The sequence below is a fragment of the Oncorhynchus gorbuscha genome, linkage group LG07 (assembly GCF_021184085.1).
Source record: "Oncorhynchus gorbuscha isolate QuinsamMale2020 ecotype Even-year linkage group LG07, OgorEven_v1.0, whole genome shotgun sequence".
Classification (NCBI taxonomy): Eukaryota; Metazoa; Chordata; class Actinopteri; order Salmoniformes; family Salmonidae; genus Oncorhynchus; species Oncorhynchus gorbuscha.
Window position 1 is genome coordinate 25,260,575 of NC_060179.1, and position 16,211 is coordinate 25,276,785.

At 42.9% G+C, this 16,211-nt stretch overlaps 1 protein-coding gene across 12 annotated transcripts in view; it reads left to right on the forward strand.

The window, feature by feature from the left end:
• LOC124039692 (abl interactor 1-like) overlaps positions 1-16,211 on the forward strand; it is a 75,001-nt gene that overhangs the window by 21,648 nt on the left and 37,142 nt on the right. For all 12 annotated transcript variants that reach the window (XM_046355922.1, XM_046355921.1, XM_046355924.1 and 9 more), the window contains exon 3: positions 10,221-10,397. In XM_046355922.1, the coding sequence (XP_046211878.1) occupies positions 10,221-10,397 (177 nt within the window). The remainder of the gene's footprint in view (positions 1-10,220; positions 10,398-16,211) is intronic.

Sequence of the window (16,211 nt, forward strand, 5' to 3'; positions counted from 1 at the left end):
TGGTAAACAGGGTTTCCCTGCAGTATCTAGTAGTGATGGGGGGTTGGAGGGGGGGAATCGATAGTTTCATATCAGGATTTTTTTTTTTTTTTGCAATTTATATTGTATCGTTTTGACTATCGCAATATGACTTTTGCGCTAGTTGGCTGTACCTGCACCAAAACTCCAGTATTTTAACATCATAGCTTGTTCTCCAAAACTAGTTTTCATCATGGCTCTCTCTTGGCCCTCTGCAGCAGGCAGAGCATGCAGCATGTTGAGCAATATGTTTGGAACATTGAATCGCAATAAAGTCACAGTATCGAATAGCAATACATATACTTTTACGTGAGAATCGCAGTACATATCGTATCGGCACCTAAGTATCGCGATAATATCGTGTCATGAGGTCCTTTTGTTAATTCCCAGCCCTAGTATCTGAGGCTGAGGAGAGTATAGACTGGTGTCACCTTGTGCTGTGTGAGAAGCAGTGAACAGGGAGCGTTTTGTCTGTCCCAGCGTCAGAGCGGGCTTCACACAGAGAGAACATCACTCCGTCATACCCTGTGTTAATAGGAAAGTGTGTGTGCGCATGCATGTTTATTCATGCACAGTAAAGATGAGCATGTTTGAATATTTTCGTGAAGGGAGAAGCACAGCTAGCGATGGTATCAGACTTCGCAGAGCTCTGTCTACACGGTGTACAAAACATTAGGAACAGCGATTTCCATGACAGACTGACCAAGTGAATCCAGGTGAAAGCTATGATCACTTATTGTCACCTGTTCAATTCACTTCAAATCAGTGTAGATGAAGGGGAGGAAACAGGTTACAGAAGGATTTTTAAGCCTTGACAATTGAGACATGGATTGTGTATGTGTGCCATTCAGTGTGGATGGGCAAGTACAATATTTAAGTGCCTTTGAACGGGGTATGGTAGTAGGTTCCAGGTGTGTCTAGAACTGCAACGCTGCTGGGTTTTTCATGCTGAACAGTTTCCCGTGTGTATCAAGAATGGTCCACCACCAACTGGACTTCCTGCCAACTTGACACAACTGTGGGAAACATTGGAGTCAAAATGGGCCAGCATCCCTGTGTAACTCTTTCGACACCTTGTAGAGTCCACGCCCTGACAAATTGAGGCTGTTCTGAGGGCAAAAGGTGGGGTGCAACTCAATATTAAGAAGGTGTTCCTAATGTTTTGTACACTATGTCAAACAGTGCATGTGAAAGCATCAAACAGAACACCACTCACTTGGCAGCCACGGTCGTTCACACTACTTACTGTAAATCACCTCGTTTCATGAGGTTCCTCTGTGGCACGGATGCACTTGGGCCTGCCAGACAGCTAATTGAAGTCAGTGCTGCTCACAACGCTGAGTTATTCCATGCCCCGAGAATCTGCCACACCACATCTCTATAATACATGGCTCTCGACAGTCGATTGTTTTGAGATTATAGGACTGCATGCATGTGACGCGTCTGTGCTACTTGGTATGAGCACAGCTGTGTGTGTTTAAAAATAAAATAAAAAAATCTGGATTAAAATGGGTTATAGGTGGTGGGGGTCAATGGCATTGTCACTGACCGAACATTTTTGCGGTCCCCCTGTTGACCGCAGTGACACGGTGTAGATGATTTAAATGACTTTTTAGTAATTTAGCAGATGCACTTATCCAGAGCGACTTACAGGAGGAATTAATTGCCTTGCTCAAGGGCACATCGAGATTTTTTTTTCACCTGGTCGGCTCGGAAATGCGAACCAGCAACCGTTTGGTTACTGGCCCCAAAGCTCCTAACCGCTAGGCTAACTGCTGCTTCTACACACAATTCTACATATCATGTCATGTGTCTGAGAATACATCTTTCAGTTTTAAAGGTAATCTACTTAAATTCTACTCATTTTGCCAGTGGTTATGCTATCTGAGTGACTCAAACATAACAAAATCAATATTCCTGAATGCTTAACTTCTGGAATTGTTGTATTTATTTTAACCTTATTTTACCAGGTAAGTTGATTGAGAACACATTCTCATTTACAGCGACCTGGCTGACTAGATTATATTTAGGTGATTGTGCGTTCTCAAAGATGATCTTATTAATTTTTTTTTAAAGATCTAGGGCCATCATATTTTCTACATAGTTGATATCTGGTTGTAGATGTTTTATATTGAATGTTTTTCCATCCCAAAATGATACAGATAATAAAGAAACGTATGCGGCCCTGAAAGTGGCCCGCCCAAGACTTTCCTATGCAGAAAAACCCCTGCTGCCAGTGCGTGTGCTGCAGTGCTGACTCTGACCTCCCTCATGCTGCTGTGTGCTGGGCGGAGATGGATTTTATCCAAACAGGATATGAACTTCCACAGATGAGCGTATGTACGTGGCTGGGGGGGCCGGTGTTTCCTGCTAATCCCAATGCTTGTCAGTGTGTCCTTTCTCCGTCATGCGTGCCTTTCTCTATGTAAGCAACTGCACATAGGGTGGGGTTGGAAAGGATGATGGATGTGTTGATGTGTGTGTGTGCCTACATTATCGGGTCAAGAATGTCTTTACAAGGTAGGAAAACAAGAAATATTTTTGAAAAGTCAGGACTTTTTCCATTTCCTGAATTTGTTAAAATACTATTTTAGGTTTTAGGGACTTTGAAATCAAGCACTGCCATCCAGAGTGTAATCTCAGGCTGGTTATAGACATCTGCCACTCTCACAGCTAATCAGTAAATACGCAGGTGGTCATTTCTGAGTGGCACCTACTGTATATGGAGCATAGCCTCAGCTAATAGTCTTTAGTGGTCTACCTTTTTGGTGACGCTTCCGAGATATTTGTGCCCCGCCTGATACAAAGACCTAGGGAAAACACTGACTATGGCTTAGCTTTGAGGAACGGCATTTTGATTTCTGTCTCCTCTAGATGGGAATGTCCCACTGGTGTTTGTAGAGCCATGGGGAACAGTAGAGTGCAGGAAAGTATGATTGGATCTAATTGAAGATGGTTTGTTACGCGGAGAGGACAGTTTTAGCAAGGATGAAGCTTTGAAGGGGGGAGGGGGAAAGGGGTTAGAAGTTAACACAGAACAGGGAAGCTGGTCTGATGATGCATAGGAAAACACCCTTACCCTACTCCAAATCATGCCATACTGACCCTCGTGATGAATGGTGGACCATACAAAGAAACAGGGTTTTTTCCCCCAGCGAATTTTCAGGATTAATTGGAGAGTAAAAATGTGTTCCTTTTTTAAATTAAAAAATAAAACGTTTTATATTTTCAAGGTCCTCCCGAGTGGCACAGTGGTCTAAGGCACTGCATCGCAGTGCTAGCTGTGCCACTAGAGATTCTGGGTTCGAGTCCAGGCTCTGTCTCAGCCGGCCGTGACCGGGGGACCCATTGGGCGCCGCACAATTGGCCCAGCACTGTCCGGGTTAGGGGAGGGTTTGGCCGGCAAGGATGTCCTTGTCCTCTCCTGACACCGTAAGGGAGTTACAGCAAGACTGTAACTACCAATTGGATACCATGAAATTGGTGAGAATCTAAAAAGATATATATTTTCGCCATGGGATTACGTGGGTTAAGTCTTCCAAGATGTCACAGAGGGTGCAATGAAGGACATGCCAGAAGGCTGCATTTTGGCAATTTAGCAAGTCTTTATTCATTTAAAAAATCTGATATGTTGAATTCTCCATGTGATCTATATTAAAAGGCACTTGATTTAATATAACATGCTTTTAAAATTCAATACTGGTGCACAAATTCTACTTAAAATATCAAAGGGTCACAAAAGGCACTCATTTCAAGGAACAACCCACTTTTTAAATTTTTTATTTTCAATGTCAATGTGGTGCAATTGTATAAAGTGGGACGTTTTAACCCAACCCAATATGCTAATGGAGCTCCTGCAATGCTAATATGGTCCATTCTGTACTTGAATTTGAGAGTCCAGTCTCTAACTTGATATTGGCGACATGCCTAGACTACATGGGGAAAATCACAGTAGGTGTTTTTGTACAGAAACCCCAAATGTGCCGTGTCCACAAACAAATGGTCGACCTTGGCATGTTGTCCCGACTCTCTGATATACTGTTTTTCATTGATGGGAAAGACAATCTGCCTTAGTTTTCTCACACCGGACAAATGGTTAGCTGGTCTCTTCCGTCCCCCCTCTGCCCCCGGCTATGCAATATTGAAAGTGTTCTAGAGAGCGGGTGTTAGATTCACCAGAAGAATTCTGTTTTTCCGAAGAGACTCTACACATGCTGCCAGATCCTGGTCTCCTAGAGGACTCCTTGAGTGGACATTTTGTCTCGCTCCTTAGATGGAAGCTCTCACATGATGTGCTGGGTTACACTAAATGCCCTGAGAAACGGGGCTCTCTCGGGGCTCCTAGACAGCCGTGATGGCTCGCACCACAGAGGGCATTCAGTGCCCTGAGAAACCTACAGAAGCCAGGCTATAGGTTTGTCTTTGAGTGATCTGTCCTCCCCTTTCCGGAACCGCTATTGTTTGTCTCACACCACAGATAGATGTGCTTGTTAAAGTTGGCAAAAGCCAGACACGGTGAGAGTTGTGATAGAGCTTTGTTGTTGTCTTCTGCCATCTGTGAAGATACCGTGGCCTTAAATCACATTAAGTTAACATATGGAATTGTTTTACAATGGTCATGAAAGGCATCATTTAGTCATTTGATTTGGAATTTTAGGACTCCTGTATGTATAAAAAAAATAGTTATTTGAGGAAACATTGAATTTGGCCTTTATTGCTATAGCTCATAGATACACATCTGTACATGGAAAAACAGACAGCCCACCCCCAAAAAATTCACAAGGCATGTGTTTTTGAAGGGTCTGTACTACATCTGACAGAGAGAAATAAGAAAACTAAAAAAAAAAAAAATGTTTACACACATTTGCTCACAGTATCCACCCTTTTTTTTTACCCCCTATGCATGTTGTGCCATTTGGTCAGACCCTTCCTGGGTTACCTTCAGACGATCCCCGTAAGCTTGTGTGCATCATAGAGCAAAACAACCGACATCTTTTGTGCTCGCGAGTCTCCCCTTTCGATATTGGTGGCATTAGTTTGTTGCTCCAACCATTCGGTCTGGACAGTTGATTTTTCCGAGAAGACCTCTTCAAAATTAGGACATCTGCGACAGAGTTCAGACGACTGCCGGAGAAGCTTGTGGATGTCGAAGAGTAAAACAACCGACACTGCCCTGATCGTGAGGGTCATCTTTCGATGGTAATGACTTATTAGTTTGTAGCTCAAACGGTTCGGGTTTTAGATACCACCCAACAAAAACAGTATCTCTCCAGGAAGCCGCTGACTCTGCCAGTTTGCTGAAACATCTGGGCATTGCAGTTTTCTCTTTCTGTCCAAATATAATCATGTATGGTTCAACTCTATTATTAACCATTGGCACATTTTGTCCAGTTGAGCTAACCACACACACACACACACACACACACACACACACACACACACACACACACACACACACACACACACACACACACACACACACACACACACACACACACAGTGGCATGAAGGGCATATTTGTCTGTTAATGTTCACCCAGCCCAACCGTATGGCTACAGATCTGTTGGATTTCTGTCCGTCCATGGATTTGTGCAAAGCTGCCGTTTTTATTGCGGCTATCATCCTCCGACCATGCTGCCAAAGCGCTGAAACTGCCAATTTTATTTCTGTCAGTTACAGCAGTGAAGACAACTCTCTGCAGAATATCAAAGTATGGAGATTCTCATTTTTCTATCTCTCCCTCTCCCTGATTTCTACAGAACAGCGTGTGTGTACGGTATGTCTGAAGACAGATGTCAAGCCAGGTTTACGAAAGGCTCTGAAATTCCATTCCCGGTTCTTTTGATTCTCTGCCCTGCCTGTGTGAGATTTATAATCCCCCTGCTGATGTGGAGGGCCCTTGTGTAAATGTGTCAATTCTCTCCCCTGCTCCTCCACTCCACTCCCCCCCCCCACACTGTCTGGGGAATCAGTTGAGGTGTAAATCAATATAGAGAGGGAGGGAGACCGGGGTCAACAACCCCACCAACCCCATTAGTCTGAGACATCCTCCAGCCGGGATCCATCATCACTCTGTATGGGATTCCACTTATACTAGTCTGTACCACTTGGGGGAACTAGTTACAGCAGACATTTTGAACCATGTTCTGAGCTTGTTTCTCACAATATTGAGAGAAAGTACTCTTGACAATTCTTCACTGAAGTAGTTTCTTGTTGCTGCTACGAAGGACACAACAATCCCACATAGCAACCACAGTGTTGGTGTACAGCGAAAAGGTTGACCAGCCACCCACAGCCCAAATGGAAGTGATTACTTCCTCATCTTCAAAAAATGACATTTGCTTTAATGTCCTGAAATAGCCATGGACACCAGCTGGTAGAGGTATGATGGGGAAGGAATGAACTGGCAGCAAGACAAATGGTGACCAAGGTCCTCCAATCATGGACGAGGGTGACTATTCACTGGGTGTGAGGTGGGTGAGTGGAAAGAGAGGAGGGGCAGAAGGAGGGGATGAGGTGAGTGGGGGGAAAATGGAGCATGATGGAAATCAAAAAGCAAAGGAAGGCAAGAAAAGAGGACAAGAGGAGATGTTGATGATGAAGAGGAGGAGAGGGAGAAGAATAAAGGTCCAAGAGATAAGAAGTAGAGAAAAAGGAAAAGGGGAGGAGCTCCTTCATTTCCACACGAACACACTTGCACTCACACATTCCTAAAGGCTTGTTGACAGAGAAGGCCAAACCAAGGCTGCCCAGTGTGTTCTGGGATAGAAGCGAGCTGACTCGGGGCATGTGGATGACAATGATTGAGAACACATGTGAATCGTCCTTCCAGCTGGGCAAGGTCTATTCAGCAGAACTCCAGACAGCCTCCTGAAGTACAAACGCAAATCGGCTGGTATTGTGCTCAGCTGTAGACCTGAAAAGGTTCTTTTTTTATTTAGCTAGTTCAGCACTGGTCAGCAAAAGTCATTCTGGAAAAACATCATTGATTGAACTCTTTGTCTGGTTTGAGACTGGAAGGGAAAAGCTATTCACCATGCATTCCCATTTAAGCTTTCCACAATACTAGTTTAACATTCACGAGGAAAGGACCTTTGGTGTGGATGTGTGACAGAGCAGCCAGTTTGATACTGAACAGGGACATTTTGATTGAGCACACATCAATTGCGGTCGAAATCCTTTTTTTTGTTCTTTAAGAAATCCCTAATACTTTGTCTCTCAAAGTCTTAACACTTGTGTAACATTTGTGAGCCTTACTTCAGCAAAGCTATTTTCTTCTCTCACAGGAAGGGTATGAACTTCCACCCGATGCCAGCTGCGCTGCTGTTTGTGCTACTCTGTGTACTCTGATAAGGAGCGTTAGTGCATTCTAACATCATGGGTCAGTTTCCAAGTCCAGCTGCGGTATATCCCTGACAGGTTCTTTAGCTATGGTCCTAGTTTTCCTTCTGCGCGACGTTCACTTCCTACAGCTGAACTTTTCCAGAAGCCTCTAAAGAGGTTGTTAAATTAATAATCATTGCGGGAACAACTTACTGTAACCGTATCCACAAGTAGCTTACCACTTGGTGACAAGTGACAACTGCCGTTGAGTCATCCTACTAACAAAACAGTGATTTCTCAAACCACCAAGCCTGTTTCTTTACAACGGAATCTAACCCCCAACAGACATTTATCCCCCCCCCCCCCCCCCGACGTTGCTCTGTTGTGGGTGTGGAATAGGGCGAGGTAAGGTCATAGACTGGACTGTTGGAATACGGCCAGGAACACTTAACTCCACTCCTCCGACCATCAGTCCTCACTGCTCTCGGCAAACCACTCACTGAACCTCTTGATCTAACTGAGAATTGATTTCCTGGGACCAGTGTTGGGGTTATTTTATTTTCCCAGTACCCCGGCGTTCATAATTCAGTGTTGGCGAAAGCCTGCTGTAAACCTTCCCTGTCACTTTGCTCAGTTATTGGATGTTGAGTTTTGAAAACAGCCTTATCACTCTAATGGTAGACCAGCATGTTTTGGAGGACGTTTGGTCCACGGCTCAGTGCCATACACATTGAAGAGTTTGTTGGACTAGACCTTTTGAATAAAGTGCACTTATGTCCTGCCGTCCAATCACAAGTCATAATGGACTACTGTACTCGACCTCACCCCCTTTCTCCTTTTAACTCATACAAATACACAAGGCATTTTGAAGAGAATATTGTTTCTTTATGGATCATGGGGAGGATTTGTATGGGAGCAAATATTACGCATGCGCTGGTAATGAAGTAACTACCGGTATACAGAAGTAGATGACACCAACTTATTGTTACGACGCTAACAGTGCAAACGCTACCTAACAAACTCTAGTTAATTCTCTCTTCTCCGAGATAAGGGAGACTCAAAGTCCAGAGTCCTGTCTGTCTGTGGCATGAATGGAATCCTCTGTCTGTTGGCTCCGGCCAGCATTCCCTCCCCTGAGAAAACCGTTGGTTTGACTACCCGGCCGGCCCTCGGCTGACATTGGTCCCCTTTCATCTCCTCGGAGGAAGATCATTTCCTCTATGGCTCTTCTATACCCGATTGGAGCCCGGGAAAGGAGAGAATGGGAAAACGTTGACATTTGACGGTGATCATTTTTGATAGACTTCATGTTGGTTGTGATGGTTGTGCTTGTTGTGATGGGTAGAACTGTGACTGATCACCCATCACTTGCCGAACTGAACAGTTCTCTCTTCTCCTTAGACGCTGTGAGAAAATCCCTGTTGCTTGAACATGAAAACAATCCAATCAAAAAGGGAATCTTGAAAAGAATAACTGTTCCTTTCCAGCTGATAAGACGGAGCCTTTCATAGCTCTTCTGCACCCCGTCACAATACTCTGCTCTCATTACTGTCAGTCTGCGTGGGATCTTTGATATCTCCAGCGTCTTTCTCAGTCTTTGGAAGCAGCATACTTCAGGAAACAGTCTCGACACAGTACAGTGATGACAAACAACCTCAGACAACTCTCAAAGAACCGTCACACCCCGGGTTCTTACGGCTGAGGAAGGCCCAGTGCTTCCCTGACTCGTAATGTAAGTGTAGTTGGCAGAGAGTTTGAGTGTCGCCCTGAAATTCAATGGTGCATACTGTGTGGCGTGGTCCTCAGGGAAGGGTCAACTTTAGAGATCCTCTCTGTGTGTGTAGGCCTTGGTTAGACCTGGTTCATACCGCAGTGTGTGCACATGCATACCTCCAAACTATTCACACACACACACACCAACACATTCACTCTCACTCACAACAAACTTTCTCCCACTCTTTCGCTCTCTCTCAAGCACACACACTTTGTTGCTATGCTTATGCCCATGGGTCTTAACAGAAGTGGTGGACTGGAGCCTATAAATGAAAGGATGAGACAATTAGTCAGTTTTAGAGCAGTAGGCGATTTATCAAACAGCCATCATTTACAGAAGCAAAACACTCCTTTCTCTTCATGAAACTTCAATAATGTATCACATTTTGGCCTTGTGCTTCATTGTTTTATCAGCCTTCTAACATTGAAGATTTAGTTATAATGGATCGAAAAATGCATTGTAGGACCCTGTGTATTTACATTTGATTATACTGACGTATGAATCAAGTATAGGTTTCTGTGTCTTTAATGAATGCACATGCTTTATGCCTGTAGTTTAAAAAAAATAATAATATTGGATTCTCAAATGATTGCATTGCTAGTAGACCTTATTCCTGGTGCTTTGCTGAGTTTAGGTGGCACAAGTCATCCATTGAAATAGCCGGAGGCTTACTGTTTCAAGAGGGCACATACGCTACCTACCTTCCTAAATGATAATATCCGGGAATCACCATCACTCAAGAATGAGTTATTGGTGGTACAAGTGAGTTTTCTTCACCGTAGTCTTTGTTCATTTATGACGGCCTTGAACAACATGTCACTAACGGTTTTGGAGGTAAGCCAAAGGCATCATGGTCTGTACATAGCGGGTCATTACGGCTTCCGTTCGGCTTCCATTATGCACTGTAATTGATTTTGCTGGTGTGTACCAGCTACGTAAAGGGATTGCGAGCATGGTGATGAAAACCGCCACGACATGATTCAATTAAACCTGCTTTAGTTACTATATGACAAGTTTGTAATTCAATCAAAGGTCCCTGCTCTATGTCCCACAGCTCTTGTATAAGGCACTTATCATATCTTCCCACCCCCTCCCGTGTCTCTAGACGGTGGACATCCACAAGGAGAAGGTGGCCAGGCGAGAGATCGGGATCCTCACCACCAACAAGAACACGTCGAGGACCCACAAGATCATCGCCCCTGCCAACATGGAGCGGCCGGTCCGATACATCAGGAAGCCCATCGACTACAACGTGCTGGACGATGTGGGCCACGGGGTCAAGGTGAGCTTCGTGTCTCCTGTCGTTCTCTCTTTATCCCTCGTCTACTTTTTGGGGTCCTTTCCTCATTTCTTATTTGTGTCAAGTATTCCAATGGTTCTCCATCCATTATTTCTATACAACTCTTTTACATTTTTCTGTCTCTCTCCCTCCGTGTGTGTTTGTTTTCTTCTCTCCACTTTCTCTCTCTCTCTGTTTGTTTAGTTCCCTTTTATCCCCTCCCCCTTTACTCCATATCCTTGTCTTTCTCACTCTTCCTCCTTCTCGCTCTCTTTGTCTTTCTCACCGTCTCATTTTCATAGAATAGAATACACATAGCTGACCATGCAGGAATATTCTCTGAATATTCTCTGTTGGACCCAGGGCGGGGGGTTGGAATCAACTAAGGATTGATAGAATTGATAGCTTTCTAAAAAAAACTGAGCTACTCTTAGAGAGCTCTGTGAAAAGGGTGAGTAAAAGGGGTCGTTCCACCATTTAGGTGCCTTTTTGAGTAGGGTAACTTGGTGTAGGGTGTCCACCCACTCTGGCCAGAGTACACTTTGATGATGAAATTGGTACTTCTTTTTGTTATAAAATGCATTTTACCAAGACAAATATGCTTCTTCATGTTCCGAGTCATTCGGTAGGTTCTTTCTCTAGCATATCATTAACATGATATCTGAAAAGTCGGACTTCGTAACCTACTACATCCGATAATTAGCACTGCTGACTGAGCTGTGCAGGTTCCTCGCAACCGCTTATGAGGATTTTAAATTTTGTGGTCGTTCAACGTTGTTTCCGCAGGTCATTAAAAGTACAATTAGGATGACACGAGCTTAATTAAATGTAAAAGGATTTGAAAATAAAAAGATTATTCATTATATACGCTCAGTGCTCTGTTGAGAGACGCTTGTTTTTGTTAGAAGTCTTCGAAAAATAAAAGGAATTTCGAACGAATATGTTCTAAAATATGAAAATACTACGTCATGTCTCAATCAATATCCATTTTACCTCTATTGTTTTATCTTCTGCAGATTCAAGGAGAAATATGATGAGTTCAACAGAAAGTGAGCCTGTCAGGTAGCCAGTAGACTTTATTCTTGCACAGAAACCTGCCTAGCTGAAAAAACAATTATCTGGCCTCCATTGATTTAGTCACCCTAACTCTGGCCATCATACAAGGCTAAAAACTCCAATAACTTTTGAACAGATTATGATTGAGACGTTTAATTTTCAAATAGGATTATCTACACAATTAACATTTGATTTTACCTATCAAAATATGCATTTTTGATTGGAGATACTACTTTATTTCACCTCATTTTAAAGGGTATATGTAAAAAAATATATATATACTGTAATCTTCGGAAATTACTTTGTCAAAGCAACGTAAAACACTAGTTATTTTAATGATGGTGAAAACTTGTGGTTGTGGTCAGAAATGAAGTGGGTTAAAATCTTCCTTGAAGTCAGAGGATGCACAGAGGGACATGTCAAAATGTAGAAAGTCTTTTTATTTGTCACATACACATGGTTAGCAGATGCTAATGTGAGTGTAGCGAAATGCTTGTGCTTCTAGTTCCGACCATGCAGTAATATATCTAACAAGTAATCTAACAATTTGTTGTTTGTTAGCTATAAAAAATCTGATTTATTGAATTTTCCATGTCGTCTATATTAAAGGCACTACGTTTAATTTACCAGGCTTTTAAAATCCAATATTTGTGCACAATTTCTAGTTCGCAAAAGGCACCCATTTCATGGAACAACCCAGAGATTAATTTCTGACTTTTTAAAAGCACTTACTTCTGAACCGCCCTCGTGATCAGTTTCTCCCATTTCTCTCTGATATTGAGCTGGGCTCTCAGAAATAGAGAGTAACAATTTAATGAAGCCATGGTAACACTGAAATATTGTTTTCTTTTCAAGTTTCTTTCAAAGCATTCTCTCAAGACTTGCGTTCTTTAAATGCAGCCCATACTTTGTTGCTGGCAAACAAATTATTGAGTAGTAGAGGCCCTAGGGTTAATGTTAAAGGTTATATAGGCCGTTATGACAGCGGCTTCAGAGCCCCGTTGACCGGGGCCATTTTGTGACCTCAATCTCCCCTCCGATTGTAACCCCCCCATAAATCAATCAATCGCTGCTGTCGGGCAGATTGGATTAAGTGGCCACCGTTGTCGACCAGTAGAAGGGATGGTCAATGATAAGGCAGGATAAAAGCCATCATGTCTCTCTCAATTTACAAGCCCACAAATCACATAGGACTTGTATGTCACAACAGAGTGGTGTGTGTGTGTGTGGGGGCTGATGTAAACTGAAAAGGCTTCAAATAACCATGTTAACCACCATGGCGCTCTGTCATGTCATAATGTCCACACATAGGTGACAAATCATGGTTGGTCTAAATGACTGTAAGCTGTTATAACACTATCAAGATACCTGTCATATTACATTGTGACAACAGAAAGATGATTGAAAACTGAATAAAGAGTAATGTACATGTACCGTAAGCTTTGATTTAACGATGGAACATCATGTTTCGACTTTAGTCCATCCGTTTGAAGTCTGCTGATATTTCAAATGTCCCTTCGTCAATAAGTGCAGAATGAAGGTTTATGGGGCCTTAGAATGATCTAGTGTAGCTTTATTCCCCCTTTAAAGGTTCTCACTCCCTCTCTTTCACATTATGGAGCCCATTACCATTATATGCATCCTTCCAAGAATCATTTGATGTTTCCATTTGGAGGACCTAACACCCACTTGTCCCACTGGGTGTAATCCACACTGATTCATTGTGCAGTACACGTCTGGTGGTTGTGAATCCCACATTAGGCTAGAGGCTGTTAAGAGTGGGAGGGACTACGCGCACACAGAACCTCACTCACTCACTCACTCACTCACTCACTCACTCACTCACTCACTCACTCACTCACTCACTCACTCACTCACTCACTCACTCACTCACTCACTCACTACATAAGGCCTGGGAAGGCATTTATTACCCCTCTCCTCTCACAGCCCAGAGAGGAAGTCAATATTTAACATCAATACTCTGCATTAATTGATATTCTGCCTACAATAACAGAAGGGGGGGTAGCAGAAAGCTGTTAGGGCCCTATAGAATCACTATGCCATGCTTTACTTACTGACCATAATCAATGCTGCCAAGATGGCAGTTTGAATCATGTCTAATCTCCAGCCAACTGTAAAACTGGCCACATGAGTCTGTGTTTAGATATCACACATTCATTTAAATCATGTGTATTTGTATGACTAAATGTGTTAATAAAAGCTTTTAGTAAGTAAACATTGACAAAAGGCAATCTTGTATTATTAAAGGTCCAATGCAGCTGTTTTTATCTCAAAATCAAATCATTTCTGGGCAAGAATGAAGTACCTTACGGTTATTGTTTTACATTACAATGGCCAAAGAGAAACTAAAGTAGCTTCTTAGCAAGTTTCTCAATAAATAATTTTGCTAGGACTGTCGGGGAGTAGTTTTGAAAATGACCTGTTATTGGCAGAGCGGTTAGGAACTATATTTTCAAACAACACATTCTTCCCACAGTTGTCAAGTTGGCTGGATGTCCTTTGGGTTGTGGACAATTCTTGATACACACGAGAAACTGTTGAGCGTGAAAACCCCAGCAGTGTTGCAGTTCTTGACACAAAGCATTGCCCCTGGCACCTACTACCAGACCCTGTTCAAAGGCACTTACATTTTTTGTCTTGCCCATTCACCCTCTGAATGACACAGTGCATTTGGGAAGTATTCAGACCCCCTGACTTTTTTCACATTTTATTACGTTACAGCCTTGTTCTAAAATGGATTGAATAAAACATTGGCCCTGTCAATCTGCACACCATACCCCATAATGACAAAGTGAAAACAGGTTTTCATACATTTTTATTAAAAACAAACCGAGGGAGGTGACCAAGAACCCGATGGTCACTCTGACAGAGCTCCACAGTTCATCTGTGGAGATGGGAGAACCTTCTAGAAGGACAACCATCTCTGCAGCACTCCATCAATCAGGCCTTCATGGTAGTGTGGCCAGATGGAAGCCATTCAGTTAAAGGCACATGACAGCCCGCTTGGAGTTTGCCAAAAGGCACCTAAAGGACTCTCAGACCATGGGAAACAATATTCTCTGGTCGTATGAAACCAAGATTGAACTATTTGACCTGAATGCCGAGTGTCATGTTTGGAGAGAACCTTGCACCATCACTACAGTGACGCATGGTGGTGGCAGCATCATGCTGTGGGGATGTTTTTCAGAGGCAGAGACTGGGAGACTAGTCGGGATCAAGGGAAAGATTAACAGAGTAAAGTACAGAGATCCATGAAAACCTACTCAAGAGCGCTCAGGACCTCAGACTGGGGCAAATGTTCACCTTCCAACAGGATAATGATCCTAAGCACACAGCCAAGACAACGCAGGAGTGGCTTCGGGACAAGTCTCAATGTCGTTGAGTGGCCCAGCCAGAGCCCAGACGTGAACACGATCTAACATCTCTGGAGAGACCTGAAAATAGCTGTGCAACGAGTCTCTCCATCCAACCTGACAGAGCTTGAGAATGTCATACCCAAGAAGATTCGAGGCGGTAATTGCTACCAAAGATTCTTCAACAAAGTAATGAGTAAAGAGTCTGAATACTTATGTAAATGTTATATATATATATATATCTCCAATTATATATGCTACAATTTCAAAAATCAGTTTTTGCTTTTTGTCATTATGGGATATTGTTTGTAGATTGAGGGGAAAAAACAATCAATTTTAGAAAAAGGCTGTAACAAAATGTGGAAAAGGTCGAGGTCTGAAAACTTTCCAAATGCGCTGTACACACAATCCATGTCACAATTGTCTCGGCTTAAAAATCCTTATTTAACCTGTCTCCTCTCCTTCATCTACACTGATTTTGAAGTGGTATTAACAAGTGACATCAATAAGGGATCATAGCTTTCACCTGGATTCACCTTGTCAGTCTATGCCATGGAACGAGCAGGTGTTTTTAATGTTTTGTGTACTTAGTATATGTGACAATACGTAATGTATATACAGTACCGGTCAAAAGTTTGTACACACTTACTCATTCATGGGTTTTTCTTTATTTTCTACATTGTAGAATAATAGTAAAGACATCAAAACTATGAAATAACACATGGAATCATGTAATAACCAAAAGTGTTAAACAAATCAAAATATATTTTCTATTTGAGATACTTCAAAGTAGCCACCCTTTTTCCTTGATGACACCTTTGCACACTCTTGACATTATCTCAACCAGCTTCATGAGGAATGCTTTGCCAATAGTCTTGAAGGAGTTCCCACATTTGCTGAGCACTGGTTGGCTGCTTTTCCATCACTCTGCGGACCAACTCCTCCCAAACCAGCTTAGTTGGGTTGAGGTTTGGTGATTGTCATCTGATTGTCATTGAGGCCATGTCCTCTGATGCAGCACTGCATCACTCTCCTTGGTCAAATAGCCCATACACAGCCTGGAGGTGTGTTTTGGGTCATTGTCCTGTTGAAAAGCAAATGATAGCCCCACTAAGCGCAAACCAGGTGGGGTGGCATATCGCTGCAGAATGCTGTGGTAGCCATGCTGGTTAAGTGTGACTTGAGTTCTAAATATATCACAAACGGTGTCACCAGCAAAGCACCATCACACCTCCATGCTCCAAAGTGGGAACCACACATGGAGATCATCCGTTCACCTACTCTGCGTCTCACAAAGACACAGTGCTTGGAACCAAAAATCTCAAATTTGGACTCATCAGACCAAAGGACAGATTTACACCGGTCTAATGTCCATTGCTCGTGTTTC